The 20,785-nt window shown below is 43.7% G+C and overlaps 1 protein-coding gene across 1 annotated transcript in view; it reads left to right on the top strand.

The window, feature by feature from the left end:
* SLC10A7 (solute carrier family 10 member 7) overlaps positions 1–20,785 on the top strand; it is a gene marked incomplete at its 5' end in the record, with an annotated part of 200,735 nt that overhangs the window by 136,162 nt on the left and 43,788 nt on the right. Inside the window, one exon of the mRNA XM_019534328.1 lies at positions 15,244–15,327. Coding sequence (XP_019389873.1) covers positions 15,244–15,327 — 84 coding nt within the window. The remainder of the gene's footprint in view (positions 1–15,243; positions 15,328–20,785) is intronic.

The following is a 20,785-nucleotide window of genomic DNA, read 5'->3' as shown; positions in this document are numbered from 1 at the left end:
GGTCTGGAAGCCCAGGGAAGGGGTGGTGCACCGGACCAGGGGCCTGGAAGCCCAGGGAAGGGGTGGTGTGCCAGGCCAGGGGTCCAGAAGTGCAGAGAAGGGGTGGTGCGCAGGACCAGGGGTCTGAGAGCCCAGATAAGAGGTGGCATGTAGGACCAGGGGTCTGGGAGCCTAGAGAAGGGGCTCAATGGACCAGGGGGGTGCAAAGGCCCAAAGGGGCAGAGTGCATAAGTAGACAACATCACAGAGGGAGAATACCTGCAAGGCTTGGAGCATGGTGTAGGGGAGGTATGGAGCCAAGCACTAGCCCTTAAGGCGACAGGTACTCAGCAGGGGTACAGACAGGCTGAGAGGGCCTGCTTGCTTGGGGCACAAGACGAGGCACCAGGAGAGGCCCAGTTGGGATTGACATAGGCTCGGGCATATGCAGAACCCACAGGCAGCCTCCCTTTTATAACCTTCATTTAAGAGCAAGGCATAGCAGGTGAGATTCAAAGGAAGGGCTGCAGCTGAGCCTGAACCGGACAGGGGCTGCACGGCCCTGTGGCCACAACCTTGCTACAACCACCCTATAAAAATCCTTGTCTCACCTATGAATAAAACTACACAGTCAGCTCTGACACACAAGACATAACATCCTCACCTGCCACAAGTAAAACAAGAGGACAAGTGGCCAGTGCCTTGCTGCTGCTACAGAGGAAAACCCCCACAGTCTGTATAAGTCTGCTTATGTAATAATACTCCTTCCTGACCCCAAATATAGTGATCAGGTTGATTCTGAGCAGAGGGGCAAGATCCTTTTGCTAGAAACCTCTGGGTTTAAGGCCCAGCAGGTGCACTGGCACACACCAGTCAAAATCCCCAGCCTGGCTGCGGCTAATACCCAGTGCTTCTGAGCACTGGTTTAAAACAATACCCCTGACACATGTAGCAACAGAAAGAGGAAAAAAATTCCCTCCTGGCCCCGTGTGGTAACTAGCAAAGCCCAGAAATATAGGAAATACCCGTAGCAGATCATAGGCATAGTTAGTCCTAGATCATCCCTTCATCCCTGACTAATGCTTGTCCAAGCTCTTCTGAAACACTTCCAGTGATGGAGATATCACAACTTCCCTAGGCAGTCTATTCCACTGCCTCACTGTTCTAACAGTGAAGAGGGTTATGCTGATATCCTGTCTAAACCTGCTTTGCTGCAACTTCAAGCTATTGGTCCACATCATGCCCCTGCAGCAGGAGAGAAAAAAGTGTTTTCCCTCTTCTGTATGGCAGCCCCCTTCATATATTTGAAAACTGCTATCATGTTCCCTCCCAAGCACCTTTTCCACAAGCTAAACGTGCCTGTTTCCTTTAATCTCTCATATGACTTACCTTCCAAGCACTTTATTATTTTTATCACTTGCCTCTGAATCTTCTCTAACTTCTCCATGCCCTTTTTAAAATGTGAGCCCCGAACTGCACATGGTACTCTATGAAGCCTAACCAGTGATGGGGACACTGTCATCTCCCATGTCTTGCACATAATTCACCTGTTGATGCAGCTCCAAAGTTGCATTTGGGGTTGAACATTGTCATCTTACTGTTAATATCTGGATGATGTAATTCAACCCCTTAGAAAGGACTGGAAGTTTGGTCCCAGCCTAAAATGCAGTTCATAAGTTATGCATTGTCTAATTCTTGGAACACTTTCCCAACATAGAAATATCAATACACTGTGCTAGCAAAGTACCCCCAGTGTGGACTCGGTTATACCAGCAGACTTGTTTTAACTGGTTCAAGTTATTGTGCACTGGGAGGGAAGGGCAGTAAATGTTTATATATTAGAACAAGTCACAGTTTTGTCAATCTAGCTGCATCCTCATGAGGACCTCATTGATAAGAGAATGCACTGGCATATGTAAACTGGTAAGCATTTGTAGCATAGCTGTGATCATGGACATTGTCTAAGTTAGAAAAGGTACCTGATCAAAGACAAAGCGATGGTTTTACTTCTTTAGAAGGAAGGAACTGCTTCCAATGACCTGCTGTCCTCATTGTCTTCCTCTCTTCTGCTCTTCTTTATACACCTGGTGTATTCCTTCAGAACAGTACATTTACGCAAACTCCACTTCCATTTTTGAAGAGCAGTCCTTTTGTTTTATCATCTTTAAAACTAAGCAGGTTTTTCATTTTCTAACTGGCAGTTTGAATACTGTTATGCCTGACAGACATGATGAGGTCTTTCAAGACAGAAGTCTGAGGAAAGGTACATTTCTGGTAAAACAATTTTAAAAAATGAGATTACTAATTGTTAAGCAAGATAAAAGCCTGGTTTTACATCAGCAGCATTTCTTTATTGACAAATAAAAGATCAGGAAACAAAATATTACCTTCTGGCTTGAATATTTTTCACTTGTAGCATGCGATAAAAATTTCCAGCATGCAAGGAAAGCTTGGGAACCCACAGGTGGACAGATGAACTTTACAGTCAATTCTGACAATAATTCAGGACTAAGTAGAGCCAGTTAAATACACAATACCCCAGTCAGCCACTCTGCAGCATGTGAAGCCAGGGAGAACAGGCAGCCCACATCTGCTCCCCCCAGCTCTGTGTGCTTTTGGAGGGCTGGCTAGGGCACAGTGTGCCTTAGTGTGGGGACAGCCCCAGTGTAAGTTGCCCACGCTGAAGCACCCTGTGCCCCAAGCAGCCCCCTCACAGTAGATGGAGCCTGGCCAGAGCAGCCCTGGAATGGCAGGCTGACTCCCTGGGTTCCCTGCTAGCCCATACTGCGCTGACTAGATTCCATGTGCTGCACACAAATAAACTCTGCAACAATATGCCCTGACCCCAACCTGCCCCACAGCTGCTCTGGGCTGCCCACCCACACTGAGTAGTGACAGTGGCCAGGTAGAAGCTGCTGCTAGGCATGGGAGAAAAGCAACCATCTCCCACCTGCTGGGCCCTTCTTGCTGCAGCTGCCTGAAGCCTACACCCAGGCTGCCCTGCAGCTCCTCTCTGTTGCCCTGCTGGGTGGCCCGGAGGTGGCAGTGACAGCAGCAGAAAGGAGCCACAGGGCAGCCCAAGCACTGGGCAGCTGCAGCAAGAAGGGCACTGCAGTGGCAAGGGGAAGGCAGCTGCTTTTTTTCCTATACATAGCAGCAGATTCTGCCTGGCCACTTCTGCTGCTGTGTGGGCAGGAGGTCCAGAGCAGGTGCAGGGCAGGCCAGGGTTCCAGCTAGTCCAGGGCTGGTCAGGGCGAGTCTGGGGGGGCAGGGCTGAGCCTAGGGCTGTGCACTCAACTGCTGCTGGGCACTGATGGTGGTGGCAGGAAGGAGCTGCAGGGCACAGGGGAGAGTGTCAGGTGCTGACTGGCCTGTGGCAGCTCCCCAGAACAACCTATGTGGCCCCCAGGCCCAAATAGTTGCCCACCCCTGTATTACAATGTAATTAGCAACATTGTATTATAGTGATACTATTTATGATGACTACCTTACGCTTTTTTGAGGAAGAAATGGTCTTCCCATGTACAGCTGAAGAAACATTGTGCTACCAGAATGCAAATAAGTTGTTTGGGGGTTCCAAACCATGGGATGGTTTGCCCCTTGGTGATCATGGTTTTAAATTTTGCCCTCAGGTGTGCCAAAGTCAATTTCTGACAGCATATAATGTCTTCAATTGCCTTCTATGTTTGTAAATGTCTCTTAATGTAAACATGAGTCATTTTAACAAAGTTGTTAAAGACATGTTGAAGTGCACACAGGGAAGAAGAGTGAAAGCTTGTAATAAATTATGCATTTCTCGCAAATAATTTATCATCTTAAATGAAGGGTGCTAAATGTGAGATTGTCAGTCACACTTCTGAAAAGAATACTTCCACTACTTAACTTACGTTAGTATAAAGCTTACTGAGAAAGAAATTCTGGGACTCAAGGATTGCTATATGAAACCTTATATCTTATACCCTTGCTTATCAGACTTTATCTGTATAAGTCTACTTACTTGGATTTTTTAAAAATATCAACTCTCATTATAAGCTTCTGTGATAAACACTTGACTTCCTGGGAGACCAAAAAGCTTGATATTCAGCTACATTAAAGCCCAGCATAATCATCCTTATTATAACTCTTATTTTTAACACTTAATATTTTAGATTTTAAACAATAGTGTTGTGATGGGCATGTTTCATGACCTCTGAAAAATTGGAATTCACATTTGGGTTCATATGTGACAAGCAGAAAAGTGTTGAAACATAAAGCACTCTAGAAAGCATTGATTGCATGCTAACATGGGAATATGCTGTTCACATTTCTTTGCAACATTTTGCATGGTTTTGTTAAGGGTTATCAGGTCTTGTATATGGGATTACTTTGGCAACATTCTATCTTTTCTGTTTTAGGTTAGATACTGAAGAAAAACAAGCAGTAAAAGTATAGTAATTAAGAGTCTGAAGACAGAATGTCAGGAGTTCAATTTTTTTAAAGTGAAAAAAATCAAGACATAAAAAGGAAAAATAGCTAAATATTTTAATTGAACAGAAGAAATCCCCCTTTGAAGGAGTCTCTGTATGGCTGATAATTATCAGATTAAAGCATTCAGAAAGTTTATAATTTAATTCTTTGGATTTTATCCTGTCATTGGAATTATGGAAGTGCCTTATTTTTTCTATTATCTTACTGTTTTGATTCTTAATGATTTGATTTGCTAATACATTTACCGTTCCTATTTTCAATAACAATTTTCCATTTATAATAATTCACTGAAATGGGTTACACTGTGCATTACAAATATTGCAATCCAGTTGTTCAAGCAGCATTCTTTGCTGTGAATATTGGAATAGCTGTCACCTCCTCTGAAAGCAAAATTTTAACTGCACACGATAATATTGACCTAGGTTATAGTGGGAAGTGGCAAACTCAACCCAAAGAAGGGCTTTACATACGCAGAATGTAATTATTTGGATTCTGTATCTGGCACCTCTGCTGAAGCTGATTAACTCCAATTTTTAACAGGACTATTGATTTGCAAAGTACATGGGTTGTTTGACATGAGTACATGTGAAAGAATCAACTCCTTGAGTTTTAGTTTGGCTGGGACAAAAGCTAACAAGCATAATTGTGCATGTTTGCTTATTGTTTGAATTGTACAAAATGTGCTGCCATCACCAAAGCATCTGGGCACATTTACATTAATCAAAGGCAGTTGAACCAAATGTAGCATCATGCTGTGAAGATAATAGTGCTGTGATCTCTTTATTACCCTCCACTTGTCAGCACCTTTGTTTTTACATCTTCTCTGTAAGACAGAACTTTCAGAGCATGGCATTCTGTATCAATTTTCACTGTATTATTATTCCAGTGTTTCCTTAAAATATAACTTCATGCAGAAATACTATAGTGTGCATGTGCGTGTATGTATTTATATCTTTTTGTTAAGGGCTGGGACATGTTTTGTAAGTACTGCCCCAGGATGAGGAGCGGTTTGAATGCCGCAGGGAAGTGCTAGATCTCAGACCTCCCCTATGAGCAGGTGATCCTGGCTGGCATGTCAGTACTCCACAGAAGGCAGCGTTTCCCTTCCCTGTATAAGCAGGGTTCTGTCTCGGGCCCGTTTGGGATGGCTAGTGCTGCTCTGCTTGCTGCCCTTTCATGTGGATGAGCACATGGACCACACTGTTATGAAACCAAGCAGGCTGGAGGTTTTTTGCCCTCATCTTCCTGTGATACAATTGTACTAAAGCTTTTCTAAATAATCCCTAACTATTCAAAATAGTCCCTAACCTGTTCTTTTGCCACTGTCAGCTGCTCACCTCCTCCCCAAACTGTGCTGCCAGGTATCTGGAAGCTGACTTTGCCTGTGAAGACTGAGGTGAAAAAGACATTGAGCACTTCAACCTTTTCTGCATCCTCTGTCGCTAGGTTGCCTCTCCCATTCAGTAAGGGACCCACACTTTTCCTGCTCTTCCTCTTGCTACTGGTGTACTTGTAGAAACCCTTCTTGTTACCCTTAACATCCCTTGCTTGCTGCAGCTTCAGTTACACTTTGGCCTTCTTGACTTCATCCTTGCATGTCCAAGCAATACTTTTATATTCCTCCCTAGTTGTTTGTCAAAGTTTCCACTTCTTATAAGCTTCCTTGTTGTGATTTAGTTTACTGAAGAGTTCCCTGCTTAGGCAAGCTGGTCTTCTGCCATACTTGCTAGTCTTCCTGCACACCGGGATGGTTTGTTCCTGCACTCTCAGTAAGGCTTCTTTAAATTACAGCCAGCTCTCCTGGACTCCTCTCCCCCTCACTCTGACTTCCCAGGGGATCCTGCCCATGAGTTCCCTTAGTCCTGCTCAGTGTTTAATCAACTTCATAATTGGTCTGCAATGCTGAGCATGTGTAAGGTTACCATATGTCCAGGTTTTCCAGGACATGTCCTCTTTTTTAATCCTTTGATCTCCATCCAGGTGGGTTTTTAAAATCTGACAAAATGTCCAGGCTTTTGCTTTGCTCCGCTGGTGGTAGCAGGGCAAGGGTAGTAGGCAGGGAGCACCAGCTGTATCTGCATGTGCCCCAGGAGCTGAACGCAGGTAAGTCTTGGTTGGGGGACTGGGGTGTGGCAGGACAGGGGGGAGGCAGGATTGGCTGCTCCTCCAGCGGGGGAAGGGAGCAGAGGGGTCTTTCAAGGGTAGTGTGGAGTTCTGTGGCAGGGCTGGCAGCACAGGGGCCAATGCCCATGCTCACAGGAGACGCCGGGGGGAGGGGCGGGGGTGACCAGGGGTATGGCTGGGACTCCTAGCATGGTGCAGCAGCCCCAGCCTAGAGAAGAGAGGTGCCACAAGCCTCCCCTCCTCTTCACTCCAGCCTGTGCTGGGACCGGACTTTCTCCAAGCCACCATGCTGCAGCTCGGTCTGGACAGCGGCAGCTGGGGGGAGCAGGAGGCTGCGGGTTGGGAGTGAGGGGTACCAGCAGGGGTGGGGGGCTGCAAGTTTGGAGTGGGGGGTACCAGCATGGCCCAGGGGAACAGAGTACTGTGTTTTGGGAGTGAGGGGCACTGGCAGGGCTGGGGTCTGTGGGTCAAGAGTGAGGGGCAGCAGCAGGCCTGCAGTGCTGTTGATTGGGAGGGGCAATGTAATGAGCAGGGCTGGGGTGCCAGCATATCACTGCACCCCCCACAGTTATACCCCCCTCCCTCCCACTGCATGAGAGATGTCCTCTTTTTTGGAACTGAAAATATGGTAACCCTAATTCATGTGCTGCTTTTGGCAGCAGTGTAATCAGTGAAATGTCCTTGTATGCAATTGTAAGATGAGGGTTTTTTTCCCCATGCTGATTTGAGTACATACAGTAAATCACATACTTAACCTAACATTCTCTTGGGTGACTTTCAGTTCAGGATGGGTGATGTTCAGTTAAGCACTCGGAAGAAAAGAAGGTGATTAGGAACAGTCCACATTGATTCACCCAGGACAAGTATTGCCTGACAAAGCTGACTGACTCTGTGAATATGGGGAGACCAGTGGATGTGAATATGGGGAGACCAGTGCAGCCTTGATTTTAGCAAGGCTTTTGATACAGTCTCCCACAACATTCTCCCAGGCAAGCTAAGGAAGTACGGGCTGGATGAATGGACTGTAAGGCAGACAGAAAACTGGCTGGAGCATCAGGCTTAGAGCGTAGTAATCAGTAGCTCAATGTCTAGTTCACCATTGGTATCAGGTGGAGTGCCCCAGTGGTTGGTCCTGGGATTGGTTTTGTTCAATATTATCATCAACAACATGAAAGATGGCACAGAGTGCACTCTCAGCAAGTTTGCAGATGATACCAAGCTGGGGGGAGTAGTAGATATGCTGGAAGATGAAGTACAGCCCATCTGAATAAGACATACAGTAGTGCCCATTACCACATTCCCCCTTACCGCCAACTCATTTTTTCAAGTCATGGGGAGAAACAACATACTCAGAATCCCTCCATTGGCCCCTCTCTCAGCCTGGCGCATATGATTAATGTGGCCCTGCCCTCCACAAAGTAAAGCCGAACAAGATTGCCCTGTGCCTCATCTGCACATAGATTTTTAGAGATCCCAGGATTTGTAGCAAGAACACCCTGTTCCAGTTGTGAGTGGGGGCTAATTTACACATGGATCCTTTGTGGGAGGTATCTGGAGTACACACATACTGAGCAGTGCGGAGCTGTGGCGTCACTGTGGAGGATGGGCCCACACTAATCATATGCGCCAAGCTGAGAGAGGGCACCACAGAGGGATTCTGGATAAACTATATGCAGTGTCATGGCTCATCATGGATTGAAATGCTGTTGACTCTGGTGGGGCCCAGCCCAGTGAACTGTCATAAATGATGAGCCTTTTGGCTTTGGACTAATACCATGCATAGTTTATACTAGGTATAAGGCCAGTAAGGGGATGTGTGTGTATGGTGTGTGTGCACGCATATATATATATATTTGCAAAAAAATAGTTTATGCTGGATATAATTAGGTGTCAAAGTGCTGCTCAAAATTGTGTTTATGAAAGAGGTGTGCTAAAACTTGCAGCACTTTCAAAAAAGTTAACATGCTTCAATTCTGGGTGAACTAAGTCTATAGGTACCATATGAAAATTTCTATAGCCATGTTTAATTTCAGGATTGTTTTCAAATTTTTTCCTCATGTCCACATGCTTAGGGAGATCAGGGTCTGGAGATCCGGGGGGGAGAGGGCTGCCAGGAGAAAATGCTGGGGAGAAGCAGAGAACAAAGGGTTACCTGATCCCCCAGATTTATTTTTTCTGCTGTAGCAGTAGCAGGGAGACAAATTCAAGGCAAACCTCCAATAATTAGGTTCTTTACTTGGAAAATATTTTAAATCTAATTATTAGGGGGGTCTTCTTACAATCAGGGTCATCTTCTATTTGAGTAAATACAGTACTTCCTTATATACTTTCTTCAGATGTGTGCTTGAAAAAACTAGCTAAATGCAGAATGTTAAAGAGCTTTTGCAACATTCACATGTACTTTTAAAAATATGTTTAGCAAAAACTCCATGTTACTGTCATGTACTAGTTCGTTATTCTATCAAAACTGATTACCAGGACATTTATGTCAAACTAGAAGCTTTATGATGCCTAATCACCGTGTTTCTTCTGTTTTATATATTCAGTGACTCTTTCCTTCTAAATTCTGTATTTTATAATAGTTACTTTAATGATGAGATTATAAATAGTAATGTCACAAACACCAGAATGTAGCATTACTTGAAAGAAGCTGGGTTTAGTAAAGAAAACATGTTTAAGCATCTTGAGAATACAAGCAATAGGAAAAGAACCAGCTAAAAACAAACATGAATGAAACTAGTTTAGATGTGCTTTGTGTTGACTGTCTCTAAATGGAACTACTATATCTTCTTGCATTCCAAATCCTCCAGAATATAATACACACTTTGTTTTTGAAAGGCAGAATTAATTTTAAAAGATACTTTCTTGTACTAAGTAACTGAGGACCACAGGGCTGGTCTAGGCACACTCTGGACCCAGCCATGTGAGCTGCTTGCAGTGCATGCATTGGCTTCAGTCCCATGGGCCATATGCAGCATATGCCAGCCGCAGCAGCCCACATGGCATATGGGAGCTGGTCCAGGGCACGTGCAACCTGGCATGGCATGGCATGCAGCATGTGGTGCTGGTCTGGAGTGTGTCGTGGGTGCCTATTCTAAACCAGACTTAAGCAATGGATCCAGCACCAATGTTGCCAATTATCATTAAAAATATCAGGTTAAAAATGGCTATCATTAAAGTTCATTTAAAAAAAAAAACCTTTAGCCATCAGTAAAAATGCTAAACAGTCGGTGCTTCATTGAAGCTCTGACAGGCAGAGCACAGCAGCTCCACCTCATGTCTGAGTAGAAGCACAGATTGTGTTCTCTTAACCACATGCTGCAGCTGTGGCTGCGGCTTCAGCTGGATCACAAGTAGGCTTTTTGGGAGTCTATGCCAGGACCAGGAGAGTGGAGCCAGCGGGGGTAGTGCTAGGAAGTGGGTTGGAATGTCTGTGCAGCTTGTGCCCATGTACCCCAGTGTAGTCAGGACCATCAGGATGTGTAGGGGGCTGTGGCCATGGGTAGGGGTGTAAGGAGAAGAGAGGTGGGAAAGGCAGCACAGTGCAAAACCAGGGTTGCAGTCAAGTGGGATTGCAAACCCAAAAACTGTTTTTTAACTTCACAATTTTTATTACCAGCCAAACTCTTTTTACCATGCTTCATATTAAATCCCTAAATTTGAACCCAGCCCTTTCTAACTGGGGTCTGGTAACAAGGCAAGGCCTGAGAGAAGAGTTACATTTACATTATGTAAAGCATATATCAATAAAAACACGCGTCTGTAAAATTTTGGCTGTCAATTAAAAGCTTGAAGGTTGTCTGTAAAAGCTGTTTTCTGAGGCCTAAGGTGCTGCGACAGGAAACGAAAGTAAACACTGTTTACTTCTGTTCCCACCCCTTGTCCCTCCCCCGCCCCTCAGCAGATTCCTATTGTGGGAAGAAGAGCAGCTATGTGCTGCTTGGGACAGGATGAGCCCAACTGGAGCAATGGGGCGCAGCTGCACTTTCTCCCTACCTGGGCTGGTCAGTCCTCAGCGGCACATGGCTCTGCCGCTGCTTCTGCTGCCTGGTGTCAACCCGGGTGGATCCATCCCATCCAGAGCAGCTTGCAGCTGAAGCTGGATTCCCACATGCTGCTGGGGACGGGAGGAGCCTGGCCAGGTCAGCAGTGGCCAGCAGAAGCGGCGGTGGAGCCACGTACTGCTCAGGGCTGACCAATGCAGGTAGGGGGAAAATGCAGCTCAGGCCCTTCTGCTTCAGCCGGACTCGTCCCATCCCGAGTGGCACACGGCTCCGCCTCCGCTTCTCCTGGCTGATGCAGACCCGGCCAGGCTCCTCCCGTCTCCAGCAGCTCGTGGAAAGCCAGCTTCAGCAGATGCTGCTTCGGATGGGATGGACCCAGCAGGTCAGCACCAGCCAGGAAAAGTGGCATGCATGCAGCGAAGCTGGCTTCCCACATGCTGCTGGGGATAGGAGGAGCCCGGCCAGGTCTGCACCGGCCAGCAGATTAGTATAACGTGACAAGCCTATGGCAGGGGAGGGGTCAGGCTCCCTAGATCTGAGACCTGACGTAGACTATGGCACGAAGACTCACTCTGGAACAACGTGCTAATAAACTTGTGTCTGTACCTGCCAGGAACCCAAGTAGCAGGTGGTTGATACCTCCTCATGTGAGTAAAGACTGCTTATTGCTGTCTGTGTGGCCTTCAAAATGATTTTATTATACTAAAATATGCCATACTTTGTGAGAGTCATTGCCTCTGTATGAGAAAACAGAATCATAGCCACTGAACTAAATTAATGCTCCATGGGAATAATCACAATTCAGCAAAATGGGCGAGAAGGAAAAGCCTGAGTTCTAAGTGCGCACCCTAAAAGAGGCCATGAAAGAGTCAGAAGCACAGCCTTAGAACCAGGACAGCTGTCTGGTGACAGCAGTCCAGTAAGCATCATGGGAATCCTCTACTCTCATGAGATTTAGGAAAGCAAGAGCACATGAAAGCAACCTGTAGGCAGAGACAGTGCAGGGCCTTGGAGCCATGTTAATAAGTGAGGACAACTGTGTTCTCACTCTGGCCAGTGACTGATTGTGGATACATCTTCACTAGCTTCAAGCCACTCAGACCTGCTGCCAAAAAATAAGCTCTTCCTACCCACTTACACTTTACCTGCTCTGAACTGGAAATGGGGCAGTGAGGGCCCTTCTAGGGTGGTCCAAGGACAGTAGAAGCAGATCACACACACAGAGTGAGAGATGTTCCCAGAATGTCCTCACCACCACATTTCTTCTGAAAAGCAGGGATATCCTGAGGTTTATTTAATGTTTATAAAATGCTTGGAGAGCCCCACATAGATGCATTGCATAGAAATGCAAAATATATTTTGACCTTTTTGGTTGGCACCTTGGGCTGAGATTTTGAAAGCTGAGTCAAAAGGCCAACTTCCATTAAAATGAATGGGATTTAGAGGGCTCCAAATCTTTTATGACAACTTTGTAACATGCCTTTCTACCCCTTTTTGCAAATCTCAGCCATAATTTGGAAGCTCAGCCAAAGAACATAAGAGCATAAGAAGTGCCATGCTTGGTCAGCCCAGTGGTCCATCTAGCTGAGTATCCTGTCCCGAACAGTAGCAGAGGGAGAGTTTTGAACTGGTTAGACCCATTTCATTGTCACTTCCCGCAACTTCATTAGTGTCAAAGGTCACATGGCATCACTTCCTGATGTGATACTGCTTCCTGTGAGGTCTTTGAATATGGCTCGCAGGCCCACTGGGTGATAAAAACTTCGTGATCCGGCCCCACATTCGGAAAGGTTAGACGCCCCTGCTCTAAGGCAATAGAATCTGGACTGTATGGGGATGACTTAATGCAAGGGAAGTGTCAGTGCCATATACTCAGTAAAATGGGTAAAGCTTTGAAGAGCAAATGAAAAAGATGAAGAGCCATGAAACTTGATGTAAGAGCAAAAAGTGAAGCTAAAATTAAAGATTACTCAGTCTAGAAAAGCTGAAGATCCTGCCATTTAGTCCAATAGCCCACTATTCACCACCTCCCCTTCCTCTGTTATATTTGGTGAGGCTTGGATAGCTTATGGGCAACACTGTATTTAGTAAGGTGCAAGGACATGCCTAAGAAACCACACATTTAGTACAATATAGTGCTTCCAGAGTAAGGCCCCAGGGCAGCATCTGAACTGAACTCAGCATGGTCAGGAAATGTGGCACTGGATTGTAATTTGGTATGACTGGCAAGAGGTGTTTGGTTTGAATCTGTGGCAGATGCAGGTGCAGAATCTTCCTTGGGGAAGATACTCCAGCCATGAGGTCTGCCTAGTCAACCAGAAGAACAAAGATGGAGCATCTGTCTTGAGCAGATTAGGACTGGAAGCGTAGTCTTATTTTCATGCAAGAGGATTTCTTTCTACCACTTAACTTTAAGTGTACCCTACTGCTTAAGAATCAGTCAGTATTTTTGCTGTGAACTCCACAACAATTATTAGGCTGCTCTGAAAAGTTCCATCTACAACTGAAGTAGGTGCAGTGCTGTGGGTCTGATTTGGAGTAGTGCACATTGAGAGATGTGTGAAGAAGCTTATGTGGAATGTGGTCCCAAGACCGTCTTAATTTAGAAACCCTCCTTTTTATATATGTAATCCTTATTCATCTGATTTGTCCTATTGGGACTACTTAAGTGAATAGTGATTACTGTTTTGAGTAAGCAGTTACATCTGGGGCCCTTGGTTTGATGGGTTAGCTTCAGGAGGCTGTCACGTTAATGGGTACCACATTCAAACATAACTATACAGAATAACTCAGAAATCACTTTCCATTTAATAATTGCTTATATGTGTCATGACAAAATACTGGGATGGCCAACCTGCAACATGCGTGTCATGAGCAGCTTTTGGGTGTGGAATGTAACAGACAAGGAAAGGGATAGGCAAAAGGGTGGTGGATAGGACAGCAACAGAAAGCACAGCAGTGGATCAGGCATGGAGTAGAAAGCAGCTGATCAGGCAGGAGAAGGGAATTAGAGTGGCACTTGGACGGGGTGCAGGTGTGCTGATTTATGGCACACCTGCCAAAAAGGTTGGCCCTGACTGACTTATTGTTTTCAAACTAAGGATAGTGTCAAATACTTTTAAGCGGTAATTACCATTATATTCCCTATGTTGTTCCTGAAATCTCTCTTCTATTTTTGTTCCCTATAGAAAAAAAATTCCATTATTAGGCATTAGTTTGATGGCATTAAGGGAGGTGATATGGTCAGTCAGTGCACAATATGTGCATTTTTACGTAAAGCAATGTGACTTTTTTTTTAAGTACAAAAGGTTTAAGATTCTGAAGGCTTGTTTCACAGCAGCAAATGAAGTACCTGAGCTATATTGTTTACAATAAAAGCTGAACCAAATCTTTACCCATCACCCCAAACAGAACTTTTGATTTTTTTTATGTTTTGAAAGATTTAGAAATGTGCAATTAGTTCCTAAATTCACTTTTAATTTCTCTTACTTGCAGCTACTAAAAGTATTAAATATAGTGACTTATACTGTTTTTAGATTTCTAAATACAAGTGTTGAAATTAGGAGGTGATAGGATCATAGTGCAGAAAAGGTTAAATTGTTTTTTGGAAAATGACTGGATGCCATCCCTTGCTGGGAGACAAAGTAAGCAGCTGTGCAGGAGCTTATCCAGACCCACAGTGTGTGATTGGAGGGATCTGAATGCCATATACGTCCAGATTGTTGTGGTTTGGGTCAGTGGTGCCCAACCTTCAGCCTGCAGGCCAGATCTGGATCACAGAGCCATATCATCCAGTCACTAGTTCTCTCTGGAGGTCTGGGTATCTGGCAACAGAAGAGCAGTCTCAGTGTGAATTGCTGCTTCACTGGTGTCAGGTTTCCAGACCTGTGGCGAGCCAGCGAGCCAGATGACATGGCTTTGTACACTAAATCAGGCCAATGCATGGGATCAGTGAGTGGGTAGGTTTAGTCTGGGCTCACAGGGCCTGATAGGTTGTGGACCACTAGTTTAGGTGAAAAGACATATTTGAAAGAGGTTTGCTGCTGACTACCTGGTCATAGGCTGATTTTGCAATAGGGCAGGTATTGATTTTTAATTAACTTCTGAGAAATAAATCCAGTGTTTGAAGACAGAGCCAGCTACTGATGATTTGTAATAACAAATAAGCCATATTAAACTTACAATTATTACTTTTTTTACGGCTGTGAAATAAAATGTACTCATAGTTTTAAGTTTTGAGTTGGGGGAGAGGGGTTAAGGAAAACAAAATACCCTCAAAACAACTCTACTATGTCTGTCTTTGTTCTATACATACATATAGTAAACTGCAGTGGGCAGACGAAACAAAATTAGCTATTACCTCTTAATGGATCTCTTCTTACATATGTCTTTTTAGGACCTTATCCTACAAACATTTATATAAATAACTTTGCATATGCGAGTAGCCCCATTTAATTCAATAAATAAGTATAGGCAGGATTTTTGACCTTTAGATTATAAACACCTCAGGCCAAGGTTGTTCTTTATTTTGTAACTGAGCTTAGTAATTATGCAAATATATTTGTATGTATATATGTATAAATGTTAATGAGTTGTATTATACAAGTAGATATTGCAGATGTTAAAAGAAAGATCAATATTGATGTTTATTTGTATTTTTATTTCGTAGCTTGGATCATCTTCCTCTGTGCCTTTTACATCTATATTCTCACAGCTGTTTATGACTGTTGTTGTTCCTCTTATTATTGGACAGGTATGTCTCTACAATATACATTCTCAGATTTTTTAAGAGTAAGATAAAGAGAGCTATCTTGAAGATAGACTGGCAACCCAGTAAGCTGCCACATAGGAAACAGCCTCAGGATAATGGAGTCTGATATTGAAGAAAAGATGCTAGAGTGCTCCCTGGAGCCCCATTGATCTTTGTTGAGATTGAGCATCTGTCCCTCACTACCACAAACATACGCTATTGCATATCGAGAAGGGAGCTGTGAACATAAAGTGGGGGAAATGGCAACCCAAACCGAGAAATTCCAACCTCATACAAATGAGCTTTGAGAATACTGTATAGTTCTTCTGCTGCATGCCCTTTGCCTGGATGATGGAAGAAGTCCTGCCTATGTAGCATCTACTACTAATTATATTAATAAAAATTAGTATATTAAAAGAGTATATTAAGATTTGCAAAGTCAAACATTTTTAAATTAGGAAATGCTAGAATTAAGGTTGCCCATGCCTTTGTGCATATGTGTTATGATACAGGCTTTAATTACATGATCACAAACAATTTTTTCCACAGGACCTCATTCTGTACACAGGATGGATGGTGCTCACTGAATGAGCAGCTGTTCAATATTTCATTTTAGCCTCCATTCACTGTGCGGCACCAGACCTTATTTATGGCATGTGACTGAAACCCTGCACTGAATACAGAATTATTAATTATCTTGTGTTTTTTTCTATGCCACTTGTCACTGTAGTAGCTGAGCGCTTCAAAGATCTTTAAATCAATACACAAGAAAGGGAGGTATTATTTTTTCCATTTACATATGGGGAAATGAAACAGGGATATTAATTCTGAAATTCTCAATAATGTTCACTAGTTTTGGATACTAAATTTGAAATTTTTGAAGCCTGCTTTTTTTTTTTTTAATCTTGGACTTAAAAGATTGTACTGAAGTGCAGAATACTGCACTTAGGACGGAACAATGAAATGTACAGGTACAAAATGGGAAACAACTGGCCAGGCTGCAGTACTACAGAAAAGGATCTGTGGGTCATAGGGGGCTGCAAGCTGCATATGCAGCCCCTGGCAAACATTAATTTAATAACCCAGTGGGATCTGATTCCTGATCCCAACAGTTGGACTTCCTGCCATGCCACACATGCATGGCAGGAGATGCAATTTTGGTATCAGGAATCGCATCAAGTCATTCCATTACTTCTTGCTGTTGCTGTGGCAGCCCAGGAACCCAGGCTCCCCCTACATCAACAAGTTGAGCTTGGGCTGAGAGTTGGGTGTTTTTTGACTCTAGCCCAAGTCTTAAATAGGCCCCAGTGTGGTCCCAGAGCCAACAATCAGATGATTGTCAGCTCTGCCCCCAGACTACACTGGGGAAATGAGCTAGCACTGAGTTGATTGTTGGCCCTAACCCAAACAACCTTGGTTCCCCAGGGCTTTCTGGGTAGGCAGTCAGCTGATTGTTGGACCCCGCTGGACAGCCCCAAGTCTCAAACCCAAGGTTGTTGTGGCAAGGACCCACAATCAACTGATTGTCAGAGCTGGCTAAACTACCAGGCACAGGGCATCAGAGGCTCCCAGCAGGGGATGGCTTCACTGCTGGGAGTTTTCAAATCCCTGTGCCCAACAGCCTGGTCGGAGCTACTGGGCAAAGGGTTTAAAATCCTCCGTGAGGGAAGTGCCTCCCCACAGCCTCCAGCCAGGGCCAGTGATCAACCCATTGTCATTGCCAGTACCATTCTAGACCCTAGCATGGTCCTAGCCCTGGGACTGACAATCAGCTGATTGTTGGCCTTGGCCACACCTTAAATATGTAAGGTGCCAAACCAACCACCCATAAAAATGTCCTACATACAAAGTAGAACATCTTTGTGGCTTGTTCCCCTTTTCTGTCACCTTAAATCCAGTGAACATGTAGCACCCTGCCCATTTATGCCATGATCAACATGTTAATTATGATATAAATGTAACATGTAGAGTGGGCCTCAGTCAGCAGCATAGTAATGTTGGGAGGAAAAAAAAAGCTAAGCTTTTAGCTGTAGTAACATAAAAGCTGTGTATATATTAACAGGACTGTCTCTTTCCAATCATGGGAAATGTTTCTTCCATTCTGTTTAGCACTGGTGAAACCTCACCTGAAGTACTGTTTGCAAAATGGGGACAGATAGAAAAAAGTCTGAGGAGGACCACAAACATTATTATAGGTCTAGATGTATGAGGAAAAGCTAGAATGATTGGAATTAGTCTGGAGGAAAAGAGGGGAGTTTTGGTAACAAAACTGCCTTAAGGATGATGGATCAGTTGTTTTCATTCTTCATAAGGGAAAGGACAAGATCTAATAGAATTAAATAGCAACACGGAACATCCAAAGATTGCTGTTAAGAAGTTTTGGTGGTGATAAAGATCTTTTTAAAATATGGGTTGTCCCTACTATTTCCTTCTGAGAAATGGGCTTTACAATTTTGATTGAAATTTCCCCAAAGAGTTTACTCTGAGCCAGAAGCACACAATGGAAAATTTAAATCCCGGTGGTTACATCTTAGCAAAAATATAAACAAAAAATACTAGATCTCTGTAATGGAAATATTGGACAACCTTAAATTTAAGTATCGCTATCAGTGCTACCTACAATAACAATAATAATAAAAGTAAATCACCTCACAAACGGTAACTATTTTTGTTTGATAGAAGAAGTTAAAATCTCATACGACTTGAATGGTAACTGTAGTGACTCGAGGGATACTGATTGCCTGCTGCATAGTATTTTGTGACCCTGATTGTGTAATATGACAGAGGTAGGTAATGGACCCTAATCAGTAGGACATTTAAGCACATATTTAACTTTAAGCATGCACCTGCCTCCAGATTTCTGCACCAGTGGTGGGGCAAGAGGCACCGGGCTGCAGCGCAGCTGGAGCTAGGGCCCAGCAGTGGCGACAGCATGATTTCTGTACTGACCACAAGGTGCAGGGATGCAGCGTGGTCAGAGCCAGCTCCCGGCACCACACTGGGGGCAGCAGTGGCTCGGAGTTGTGCCCCTCTTCTTCCCTCTCTCCATCCCCCCCCCGCCCCCCTGCAGCCGACAGCACTTTCATGTCATCTCTGGTAACAACCATAAAGATAAGTATCGACCCCAGGGTTGATGTTTCTTTTCTTGCCTGCCAGGGGCAGGGGGTCAGACTAGATGGCCCACTGAGGTTCCGTCCAACTCTATGAATCTATCTGTGAATCTTACAGACGTTCCTATGCATCTCACCTTTAATACATATTATCAGAGCGATAGTCAGAATATGTAAACTGAAAGGAGCTAGGCTGAAAGAGGAGGTTGTGCTACTTTTACATTTCTTAGAAGCAAACAGTATTGCAGCAAAACTGGAGAAAGTGAAATCCTTAATGGTGCCAGGTGCAGAAGACCTGGAGACATTAGCAATCTATGCTACAGTCAGGTGTGAGTCAGAAGAGGACTGCCAACTGGTAGATAAAGTCACTATAAATTTTCAGGAGTACTTTGATCTATTCACAAAGGGATGTTACTCAGGAAAGATGCATTGTATTACAAGAAACCGACAGGCAGGTGATATCACTGAATATTTGTTTACAGACCTGTGTAATAAATTTAAGTCCTGTGAGCTTGAGTAGTAAGCAGATGAACTAATTAGAGACTGAAGTAATTTAAAACTCAGATGACTTATTATATAACTGAGCACCAAGTCAAAACAAGAATGACTGTGAGAAGCATGCATGACTTATAGGAAACATACTATAAAGAGACTGAACAAACAGTAACAGCAAGGTGCTTGGGAAGAAAACTTTGCTGTAAGGAAGACTCAAGTGCTAGCTATTTTCAAAATATAGTGCAAACTGAGGAAAAAATTACTCTCATTTACAAGTGCTTGAGTGTGTTTATTGATTAAAAGCCAGCAAAAATAGCCCAAGTACTTCTAAGCACGAGCATTTTAATAATGAAGGTACTGCATTCTGTAGAATATGTGGAAACAACACTGTCATGGAAAAGCTAAGTGTAATCTACACTGTCCATCTCAGAACGGAGAAGTGTAAGAAGAGACCAACATTTTTGTGTTCCAGACAGGAATTCATGCTCTCATTGAAAGTTAGGTATCCAGGTATGTGACTGCAGTAATTGCAGGAAAAAAAAATCCAAGAGAACCACCAACACCAGGTGATGTTTCTGATTGCCCTTCATCCAAGGTTGGCACAAATCTATTTTTGAAATAAATGGAAAGGATTACCTCTCATTTGTGGGCTGCTACTCATTTTTTTATTGAGCTGTTGCACAACATGCTGAGTAACAATGTAATAACACTTTGTAAATCACCATTTGCTCACCATGGGATTCTAGATGCATTAAGAGATAATGGCCCACAAGTCATGAGTGACACATTTCAGCAATTATCCTTAATTTATCAGTTCATGCCCACCATGTCAAGGCCTTACTATGCACAGTCAAACTGTTCAGCAGAAAAGTCTGTCCACAAATATACAGTAAGATTGCCCAATAAGAAAGGACCTTATTTAAAAAAATCAAGCTTATAAATGGCTTCTTTAAAGGGTCTCCTTTCTCTCCAAGCCATACTGGCTCAGTTATGACTGCCAGAACCTTAAGCTTAAGCCTCTTCATTAGAAAACAGAGTGGTTGCAGGTATAGTATTCTTCATTTCCTTTTAAAATGCTCTGCCCTTAGAAAAAGCCTTAAAGAGTCCAAATTTGTTAACCTTCTGGGCATGCTGTATAGTCTATCTATTTGAGCAGCAATTGGCAGATAATTGGCACATATGGTGTTTCTTGCTAATTGATTGCATCAGATTGTTGTTGTTGATTTTGGTTAATATTACATTATAGCTTGCTTTTTTAATGAAATAAAATAACGTAACAGTACATACTGATCCCTCCCATGTACTGAGGTAATATTTTTCACAACCTGGACCCATGTCATGTTGCAGCGTCCATTAATTCCAGTGGTTACTGTTGTACACAAGGTCCACTTTTCAATTTGTGATCACATTAATTGAACGTTCGGGCAACCTGAACAGAATGTATGAATGTGGGCTTTGTGGTGAAACCCATCTGCGTACCACAAAATCCATAGTGTGCGCACAAATCAGGTCCTGGAATTGTATGCCTAATTACTTGTTTTAACTTCAGATTTAGAAAATTCTTCCATCACTCGATCTCTCAGCACATGTATTAAAATGAAAATATACATAATTTATCAGTGACTGATGTAATTAGCTTCTCATCTCCAGAACTAACTTTTTTAACCCACACAATCACATTCTCAAAGAAAGGTCTTGAGTAAATACTTGGCCTTCCCTTGGCGTTATCCCATGATCACCTCTTGGCCAAACTGCCCAGTTGTGGCTTTGGCTCCACCACGATCCGCTGGCTGGGAAATTGGCTTCGTGGTCGGACCCAGAGGGTTGTGATTGATGGCAGTCACTCATCGTGGTGC

This window comes from Crocodylus porosus, unplaced genomic scaffold (genome assembly GCF_001723895.1).
Source record: "Crocodylus porosus isolate Cpor-Errol unplaced genomic scaffold, CroPor_comp1, whole genome shotgun sequence".
NCBI classification, from domain to species: Eukaryota; Metazoa; Chordata; order Crocodylia; family Crocodylidae; genus Crocodylus; species Crocodylus porosus.
Note: the sequence above shows the minus strand (reverse complement) of the source record. Positions and strands in the feature narration are given on the sequence as shown.